The sequence below is a fragment of the Falco cherrug genome, chromosome 4 (genome assembly GCF_023634085.1).
Source record: "Falco cherrug isolate bFalChe1 chromosome 4, bFalChe1.pri, whole genome shotgun sequence".
Classification (NCBI taxonomy): Eukaryota; Metazoa; Chordata; class Aves; order Falconiformes; family Falconidae; genus Falco; species Falco cherrug.
In genome coordinates, this window is record NC_073700.1 from 71802137 (window position 1) to 71812915 (window position 10779).

The 10779-nt window shown below is 46.2% G+C and overlaps 1 protein-coding gene across 1 annotated transcript in view; it reads right to left on the minus strand.

Moving 5' to 3' along the window:
* The window catches only part of PLXDC2 (plexin domain containing 2), a 271382-nt gene extending 260829 nt beyond the window's left edge, over positions 1 to 10553 (minus strand). Inside the window, exon 1 of the mRNA XM_055709000.1 lies at positions 9813 to 10553. Within this exon, the coding sequence (XP_055564975.1) occupies positions 9813 to 9921 (109 nt within the window). The 5' untranslated portion in view covers positions 9922 to 10553. The remainder of the gene's footprint in view (positions 1 to 9812) is intronic.
* Positions 10554 to 10779: the final 226 nt, after the last annotated feature.

The following is a 10779-nucleotide window of genomic DNA, read 5'->3' on the forward strand; positions in this document are numbered from 1 at the left end:
AGGAACTCATACACTCTGAGACACAAACAATGCATTTTTAACTTTGCCAAGGTAGTCACTTTTTCAAAACCACTTTCCTATTTGTAAAACTACTTCTACAAGGTCTTCCAACAGTGAGTAATGATGAATGTAAAGCACACAGCTATGATGACTATGGGAGTAATTGAGAAAGCTGTAAGACAAGTGTGGCCTGCAAACAGCAGTGGAGAAATGGAGCACACAAATTGCCTGCTGACAAGTCATGGGAATCAGAAGTCTGGGTTTGAACCACAGAAAGTACCTAAACGAGGTTATGAACACAAGCTGGATTCAAGCCTGCAGTACAACACAATGTTGAAGGACAAAAATTTGTCCAAGGAGCTGAAATAACACAAATTCATGTCCAGGAAACAACACTCCCCCCCACACACCCCATAACCCCCACCCCTAAACCCACAAGTAAGCACAAAGTTTGACCCGGGTATGGCAGAACTGCCAATCCTCAGGCATCTCAGCTGAGGCAGAGTAAAAACATGCCTCCTTACTTAACTGCTTTTCAGCATGTATACATGGCTAGCTCAAGAGGCTGACAAAAGATAATGGTCATTCCTTTTTCTCCATGCAAACTAACAAGTTTACTACAGGAAGAGCCATTCTGCAGGTCATTTATGCTATTCCAGAAAATGGCTCTGAAATTAAACAAAACCAGTGTTAACAACTCTGTACAAAATATCCATGTAATCGTGCATGAAACCAAACAGAGTCTGAAAGAGCCAAGTATATTAGGTCAAAAAAAAACCCAGAAAAATGGGCTAAGCAAAAACACATGAAGAAAGACAAGCTTCTGAACAAGGCATGCTAAAATTAAAAACTCTTCACTATCATAGAAAGTTAAAACTACTGTCAATGCCCTTGCCTTCTGTGGCACAGAATACTTGGGGCTGCTGCTATTTTACCACATGCCTGAAGACTGTTATGGGGAAGAGCATTACTGATAGCCCTCAGTGCAGGGGGGCATGCGAAACAGACATTCACAACACAACTCCTCATCCCAGGGAAAGACTTCATGACCTAGGTAGTCCCTTCTAGTTATGTGGCCCTAGGAAAGAAATTGTTAATACTACTTACTACAATCATTATTATTTTATTGGTGCATTGGAAAGATGGAAATGCCTCCAACAGCTGGCAGCATTAGAAGTGAAATGAGAAGGAAGTTTGGGAAGGGTAAATACATTAGCCCTAACAAAACTGGAAGGAATTTTGGTTTTGCTTAGCTTGATATTTAATAGGGGAATGACCCCTTCGGTTTTCTGTGGTTGAATGCAAACATAAAAAGCTGTGTGCTTCCACAGTGTACAACTATACATTTCAATTATTAAGTCTTGGATAATAAATTTAAAAGCATTGCATTACATATATTTTATTCATAAAAACTGTTTTTAAAGAAAATGAATGACAGATGTAATAAAAAGTAAATGGAAACCAGGGCTGATGATAATCTATAATGGTGATTCACCCTATCAATTTTCTTTGTTTTGAGACTCCAACTTAGATCAGTATATGTTTAAATAAGAACCAGTAATAAAGTGTGTTGATATTGAGGTCAGGTTTCTGCAATACACCAAATGGTAAGCTTCTAGTCCATAAATGCCTTCACTGCAAATAAACCATAAATCTATTATCTTTACAGCAGCTGCAATCTGGAAAATGTGCTCTCTTTTAATTTAGCTGCTTTATGAATATCATATTAACCAAGAAGCAACCTGAATGAGAAATATGCTATGAAGTAAAAAAAAATAAAAATAAATCCTAACTGGATGATCAAGACAACTTTTTCTGAGCTATTCCCATCTTCCCTGTCATCAAATAAAAGGTTTCTACAAGAAAATAAAAAGTTCAGTTTTATAGGGCTTATAGTATGTAGCCAAATTCTCAACAACCATGAGTCTCAATTCAAGATGACTAGAAAGTTAACTTCCGACCTTGTCAAAATCTTGATCTTGTTCTAATTAAAAGTAAATAGTCAATGTTTTCTGTAGATTATGAAATGAAAAGTATGTACATATACACACACATAAACTCCAAAACAAAGTGCTCTTAAATTATGCTTATATATCCTAATACAATAATTTTAATCTAAAAGTCAAAATGAAAAATTTGAAAGGAGACATTTTATCATTATCAAAATAAGAAACTCAAAATGACTTGTTTTGACACCTCCCAGTTGAAATATTTGACAAGAGCATGTCAACTTTGACATAATTTTCCAATTTCAACTAGTTGTTTCTTGGAACATTTTTTTGACTAAGCCTATAAAACACCTGGTAGTATTAAACAGAAGTCAGGTATTCTCCTCTTCCAGAGTTTTCATGTTGTTCTAAGAGCATTTATGATGCTCAGAGGTTTAAAAATACCACATTCATTCTCCTCATAATTTTATTTTCACCTCCTCTGCCTCTTCCAAAATGTTGTCTTTTCTGTCTATCTCTCTTGAATCTCACTTGACTAACAAGTGCATGTCTGATCCATCTGACCTAGAGCATGGCCACATGAACTACTGAAACAGTGCAAGTGAGGAGTAAACAATATCTAAAGCAGGCAGGGACTGCAATGAGGAGATGAAGGACAGGAGAGAAGGGAACTCTGAAACCTGTCCTGCCACAAAAGAATTCCTAACAGAGGGCCTTGGGTTTATATCCCAGGGTGGCTGAGGTTGAATTGCAAATACACACTGCCTGGCTTGAAAATTCAAAAGGAGAGCCACATACACCCACACAGGAAAGCAGAAACACGCAGCTGGAGAATATCATGGAGCAACTATAGCAATAAAGATTCATGCTGGCTCCCAATTCTCTATGGAGGCCAAGACAGCATTTTCCAATGGATTTTTAGTTTAACTGCTGACGCATAAAAGAAGAACCTGCATAGTGGTAACACTCCACTCTTTTAACACTTCACCCTTCAGAAAAAACTAAAGTTGCAATGGATGATACTTGCTTTTTACAATCACTCTAGCAACAACGCTTGTGAAGAGAAAAACTGTAATTATTCAGCCCAGATGCAGTATTGCCCATTTAATATTTGCAGGATTCACATTATGACGCTGGGGGTGTGTGTGTGTGTGTGTGTGTGTGTGTGCATGGGGGGGGAGGTAAAGCTTGAACAGAAGAGAAAATTACATGTGACTCGAAGTCCTTATTACTGGACAAGTGTTGCATCTTATTCTGCTATTAAATGCAGGCGAAACTTCCAACAGAATCTCCCCTATTAACTACAGCAGTTAAGGAAAGCTGCAGTAAAAAATATAAATGGCATTGCATCCCTGTAACATAAACAGCCCTTTGACACAGTTCAATTACATCTATAAAGAAAAGGACCAGAGCTCCTAGCATCAACTGTGAAACAACATATACTTGAAACACTACCAGAGACAGGTTAAATGTAAAGGTTTATATGTTCCATTTGTGGAACTCTCCTTATTCAAGTCAAGGATTTTTCACTCAATAAAATGATATGGGATAAACGATGCTTGCCTCAAGTCCAAAAAAGTCACTATGAGAGTATCTTTTAAAAAAAGAAAAAACATTATCTGCTTATAACGGAACCTAGGGAGTGTTCATATTAAAAGATAAAAGCTCTAAACCAAGTAGGAACAAAATCTGATTTTAAAAGCCTCATTTCTTGACATTAAAACTCTACCTAAAGCAGCATTTTAAATGCCTTTACCTTGTCTGTAGCCACAGAAAGTGTATGTTAAACTCACACTGAAGCCACATATATCATTGACAAATGAGAGACAGAGGCCTCAAGCTAAGAGAGCACTTGAATTCATGCTCATATTTTATCTAGCTGCAGAGCTCAAGGTGAACCCTTGTGTACACAGAATGATTCAAGATAGCTGGTTGAGACCTTGAAAGGTCACATTGTCCAGCCATTTGCTCCAAGGCAGGAACAGCTGCCTTTCTGAACAGATAGACATTTCAGACATATGTTTATCTAATCTGTTTCACTGATGAAGACTACTCAGAGAAAACCTGCTCCCCTGCCTTAACATTTAGAAGCCTGCCTTGCTGCAATTTTGGTCATTAGCTGTTGTTGAGGACAAGTCTTTCCCTTCTTCTCCGTGAAAGCCGTTTTACACTCGTAAAAGACTGTTACCATGTGATCTCTTAGTTTTATTTTCTCTAGCTGTGTTCTTTCCTCCTTTTTTCATATGTCAATTAGTCCACATATTTCTTAAAACGTAGTGCTTGAAACTGAAGGGAATATTCCTGTTGGGATACAACCCTTGTCAGGTAGAGAAGATGCATGACTCTTGTGATGTCTTGCCTTGTAGCTATCTTCATATTAATCCTTACATTTCCTTTGATGTATCATCCCATCAAGATGTTAGCCACTTTTGAAACTGTGTTCAACCCAAGTGTCAAGCCTGACCATGAATCTGGCCTAAGAACCCACTCTATTTGCCCGTTTCAGAAGAGAAAAGGCTGGGCCAAATCCAACTTGAAAACACACTTCTATGCACTTGCCTTTTGGTCAAGGGAGATGAAAATGTTATATAAGCTCGTCCAAACCCAGAATTTACAGGGACATTTAGCACAACTGATTGCTCAGTGCTGCCAGCAAGGAGTGCTAATTGAAGCTATGTTTACTAGCTGGATGAGAAAAAAGAAAAGGAGGAAGCAGAGGAAGTGTTCCATGATGAGACACAGCATGCAGCACTCACAAGTACTACCACAGAGCGTCACTGAAACTGGGAATAAGAAAACTCCTTAACACCAGTGTAGCATTAAGAAGCAGATATTCCTTTATTGCAGCGCTGGACGCACGGGGGATCATTCCACCTAACATCCCTGTCGTATGCTGCATTCAGGCAATGTTTTACGTTCATTTGTCAGAAGCCACAAACAAAAACAAAAACAAACCCCACGTGCATTTAGCATGGCTTCTCTGCATATTTCTCCATAGAAAGTAATCTCCTGGGTTTTTCCAGTTCCTGCTGTGATTATGCAATTCTCCAGTTTGGTAAATATGACAGCTGCCAATTGCACCGCATTAACACTCCCAGCACAGCCCTCATCAAACCAAATAGATATAATTTCACACTGATGGCAAGCTTGCAACATTTCCTTGTACTGGATGAGAAATGCTCCCATCAAATTACCTTTTGTTCACTCTTTAGAGAGAGCCCCCAGCACACGCTTACATTAACTACCGACTTCTTAAATTGCTTTGGTATTCATTTTCCTTAGGAAGCATGAAACACACTGGGAATTCAAAATACACTCCCAACAGTTACCCAGCTGTGTTCTCAGTCTGAGACTGTGGCCTCAGTAAGTTTTGGAACTGGGGCTGCTACAGAGCTTTCTTTTTGCCGGTGCTTTCAAAGTTATGAGCAGAACTGTTCAGTACTTCAGACAGTCCAATGAAACCACAGTGACTTCTATGAAAAGCAGAGCCAAATTATGACTTCATTTTTATTTCTTTTGTTAAAGAAATTTTTATCTCCTTTGTGGAGAAAACCAGCAGGATTCAGCTCAGCATGTTTCTAGTGTGATAGCTGTCTTTAGCATAATACAAAGCAAAGCACCTTTCCAGGTATCACTGCACAGTAGTCCTGCAGGAAACACAAGCTTCAGGTCCAAACCTCCATCTCCTGAGGTCTGTGCAGGTGCAGGGACCTGCAGCACTGCCCCATCAAAAACGTGCCAAAAAGTCCTTAATAAAAATACAAAGTCCCCATAGGTCTGTGACTGTTTTCCCCAGTGGGTCAGTGATGTCTCACATCACCTGACATTACAAATTTCCTCATCCACCTCCTTCAAGGTCTCAGGAATCTCTTCCCCTACAGGAAACAGCCCTCCTGAACAGTACACATTTTTAGAGGATTCCAGTTATTGAGCAAGGCAGCAGATGTCCCAGCACTTTGCTCTAAATGGCCCGTATGTGTTGCTAATAAATTGTTGCCCAGAACAAAACAGCTTTTCAAACTATAAAGACCTTTCCCTCATTTTCTACATTTGTTTACAGTCTAGAGAGCTAGTTTCCCTGTGATTTATCAACTCCAAGTGAAGTGTCAGACAAAACCTAGTGTCCAAGTCAAGTGTTTGCTGGGTTTTAAGTGCCTGCGTGAAGATGTAAACTCTGAAAGGAATATTTACAGCCAAACGAAACCAGGTTTCCCCAAGGGATTTTTAAACCTTCAGTGAACTATGAGTATTGATCTTACCCTAAACTCGTGGAAATGAGTTTCTGTGAAACTGAATTTAATACCTAAGTCAACCTTATCATAATTTCCCCACTATTTACTAGCAGTATTTCAAACACCCTTTCAGAGGAAATGACAATGACGTAAAGCACAAAAAATAAAAGGAAGAACCAGGATGAAAGTTAAAAAAGGATGACTTCTTCAAAGGGAATTCTTAGTAAAATGCATTACGTAAATAGGACTTACTCTCAAATGTCACTGGGATTTTCTAACCCAAGTGTCTCCGTTTCCATATCACGTACAGGAAAAAAAATAGGTAATTTTGAATGCAACAAGAAAAAAAAAAACCCAAACCTGACACACATGTTGTCTAATAATGTTATTTCTTTTGATGCTTGTAAGATAAAAGCTGGAGGTCCTAACACATAATGATGGAAGTTTGGTTTCAGCTGCCGTTGTTTTTTTTTAAAGAGAGTAAAGCTTAGGCAATACAAAAAGCGTGACGACTTCAGCAGTAGATAAGTGCTAGATAAACACTCCTTAATAGTAGTTTATCCTATAAACATAATTCTACCCCTCTCTGAACGCTGATACCTTGAGACAGCAGCAATACAGCCAATGTGAATTACACCAGGGGTTTGGAATATGCTTTGACAGAAGAAAAATTACAATAACAGCCTCCTAATTCTGACGAATGGTGCCTGCGAAAAAACGTGAGTAACATTCTCAAGGCTTCTTGTGACAACCCCGAACAAGCTGCGACCTTAAACACCTGGGAGCCTTAATTGTTGCGCGACCTTTCAAAAGGCCGTTTACCTCAGTTCACTAAACTCACGTCGTAAGCGGTTCGGTTGCTGTAAAGCACACAGGCCCGCAAAACTGATGTTTCAGCCCCCTCAGCCCCGGCTCCCGGCGTTCCAGGCAGCGCGGTGAGGCGCGGGCCGGGCGCAGGGCGAGAAGGGACCCCCCCCCCCCCGCGAGCCGCGGCGCCCTCTAGCGGGGGCAGCCCCGCCCCCGCAGCGCGGCCTCGCGCCCGGCCGCCCAGCCCCAGCCCTCACGGACACCCCGGGGCCGCCGGACGGGTCCCGGCACGCCTCGGGAACTGCTGGACTCGAGTGGATCCGACCTGATTTTACCCGGCAAAGTAAATTCTGAGGAGCTGGCAAAAAAATTGCCTGTGAAGTTTGGGGTTTTTTCCACCTCTGTTGGAATCGTGGCATATCCCTTTGGTAGCATCCGCGGAAATCCTCTCCTGGCTCCAGCTCTGTCAGGACACGCCAAATGCTCCCGTTCCTTGACATCGTCCGTTCATTCAGTTCCCAAACGGTGTTTTGTTACTGAGTATTCGAAGAGTATGTTGAAACAGCCTCCCTTTAAGAATTCGCAGCTACTTCAAAGATGTATTTTTTACCTTTATTCTTTAAAGATTTTATCTGAGCTGACCTAAGGTATACAGTAAAACTTTGAAACATCACTCTTTGATTGTCAGAACCTGAAGTTGAATTTCCCTGGCTTTACACACAATTATCCTCTTCTTACTGATTAGACATAATCCCTTACTCCATTTTTTTCAGAGCAATATTAAAAAAAATAATGATGAAAACATGTTAAATACAACTCTGATTATGTTAATGACATTTAATTATTGCTTCCATAACACAGACTTTTTAACAGAGTGGGAAGGAAAAGGTGCCAAAGTTCTAAACATCTAGCTGTCAAAACTGACATCAGACTGTCCATCTTACTAGCTGATGAAGAAAATTGCTTGGTATATTTTCTTCAGAATCTGTTAAATATCAAAATACTATTTGCCTGATTACAAACTTGATACTTGATATCACATTCAGGAAGAGATGAGACATTAATAAATGATTTATGGATAAGGAAGCTGTTGGTATATCTTCGATTTAGGACCTCCTGGTGCAGACACTGATGACTACTACAACTCAACAACCTAAATCAGTGATGTGCCGTGATCATCTGCCCACCGATAAATTATATTTCATTTGGTCAGCACTAACATTTTCTTTTCAGGATACAATGGCTGGAAGATTAATAAACTTTGTGAGCTCAGTCTGCTGCCACACAACGTACTAATTTGCTCTTTCTAATCTCACCACCACACTTCATTTTTCCGTATAACTAATATTAACAACTACCAATGTTTGTTGCCTACAGCCCTGAGAGGAGCAACGCGAATTTTGCAGCAGTACCTAAAAAGTCTCCTCCTGTTTTTTCCCTTTGGCCCCAAGTGACATGTGAGCCCAGCAACCTGCTGAGCCACCTTGTCATTTAGCCATTCCCAAACTCAGCGGCAGGCCCTGCCTGGGAAAATCCCCCGATCTGTCTCGGCACATAATCTCACCACATTTCAAAAAACTCCCCGGTCTCTCCTGTTCGGGTCAGTTACGCTGTGACCACAAAACTCTCCACATTTGTACCAAACCTTTTAGAAAAGGGAGAAGGGGCTGTTTTGTTGCGGCAGGGAAGCCAGTGGCCATGGTTCATCCAATAATAACCTGGCCGGTATTTGGAATACAAAGGCAACAGTTTTCAAAATACCTGTAAGCTAAAAGCTGCAGCAGCAAGGTCCCCCGAGACACAAACCCCACGGCTTTCCTCACCTGTCCCTTAAACACCTACCCGCAAACGCGCCAGGCTTTCCTTTGGCAACTTTCCCCCCCGCAGCACAGCAATGCCGGATTCAGAAGGCTTTAGTGATCAAAAGGGAACCCCACGCCGTGGGAAACGGTGGCCCGAGAGAAAGCACTACAGGTGCTGCGTGTCACGCGTTAACAGGTGTCCCCGAGCAGGACTGGTAAGAGGACCCCAACACTGTCACATGCAAACCTGGTCAACAGCCAGCTGCTGGCTCGGAACGCGCGGGTCCCACGGCCCCGCGGGGCTCCTGCCGCTACCGCGCTCCCCCTCCCGCAGCGCGGTTTCCAGGGCAGGCTGCAAGCTGCCGGCTTCCGCGGGGAGGAGTGCCCGCTAGCTCTCCCAGGCGGGATCTGCAGGGAAACTTTGTCTCCCCTCGCACGGCTCGCAGCCGGGAGCGCAGCGGGGCCCCGCCGCGACCGAGGGGGCGGGGGGGGGGGCTGCCGTGGCGCCCCGGCCCGCCGCGGCCTCGGGCTGCCGGGGGCTCCGTCCGTCCCTCCCTCCCTTCCCGGCGCCGCAGCGGAGCCCTCCGCCTCCGGGAGCCTCGTACGTGGCTGGGAAGGAGGCTCCGGGGACCCCGCGAAGGGGCAGGGGAACAGCACCGGCTCCCGGTGATCCTGGGGAAGATGTATTGAAGGAGGAAAGTCCTGAACTGTCATTAAAATAAAAAATGAAGTAATGGAGAGCTCTTTCCGGAGAAGCCGGGGAGGGAAGGGCGAGAAGCCAGGACCGCGGCCACCCCGGGCCTCCCTCGGGAGCAGGGGGCGCCAAGCCCCAAACGGCGCTCGCCCTCCCCGGGTCCGCGGCCCATGGAGCGGCCGGCGGAGCCCACACCGCGCCGGTGCTGCGGGCAGGCGGCCCGGTCCCCCGACCGCGGCTCCCCCCCCCCCCCGGCCCGGCCGCGCTGCCCCGAGCTCGGTGGCGCTGCCCGGGCCGGCCCCGCCCGGCAGGTACCGGCCTCGCTTACCGCGGCTCTGCCTCGCCGTCTCCCCGCCGGCGAGCTGGCAGCGCTCGCTCAGGCACTGGAAAAGTAATAGAAATCCAGCGGCTAGTTTGCTTCTCCGCAGCCTCGCCATAGCACGGAGCCTGCCGAGACAACTCTGCGGGGTGCGGGGTGCGCGCCGCTCGACGTCGGTGGTGGCAAAGTCCGGGGGTGGCGGCGGAGAGCGGCCCTAGCAGGCGCCGAGCCGCCCTGTCCTCGGACCAGCTCTCATATAGCGGGACGGCAGCGACGAGCCACCGGGGCCGAAGGCGCTGGACCGGTCTGGGGGGGGGCGGTGAAGGAAGGGGGGCTCCGTCCCCGCAACTTGCACGGCCGCACCGCTCTCAGTCCAGCGGCATCCCCAGCGGCTGGGGAAAACAAGCCCAGCCTCGCCTGCGAAGTGCCAAACTCTTCCCTCTTCGCAGCCTGCTGATAGATTTTAGGAGAGCCACTGAGATCCTCCCTTCCTGGCTTGCCCCCACCCAGCTCCCTTCCCCCGCAGGGTGAGGCAGGGTGCCTTAGGGACGGAGCCTCCCCTCGGTACACCGCCAGCGACACAGCCCCTCCAGGGGAAACGAGCGGGGAAATCTTCCAGCCGGAGCCGGCGGGCCAGCCCCAGCCCGGGGGAGCAGGACCCGGAGGGCGGGCGGATGCGCCGCGGGAGAGGATGTGCGGGCGGCGGGGAGGCAGGCGGAGACGAACAAGTTCTGCTTCTCTTTCGGGGCGGTTTCCGCGGCTGGTGCGGGGCCGAGGGCAGCCGCGGGAGGCAGGCGCTCCCCCGGCCCACAGCGCGCCCCCGCTGTCGCCGCCGCCCGCTGCGCAAGGGCGGGCGGGGGGCTCGCCTGGGGCCGGGTCCCGGCCGCTCCTCTCGCTCTGCCCCCCGCCCCCCTCCGCAGGAGCGGGGTGGGGCGCAGGCGCCGGGGCCGCAGGGTCTCTGCCGCCACTGCCGGCG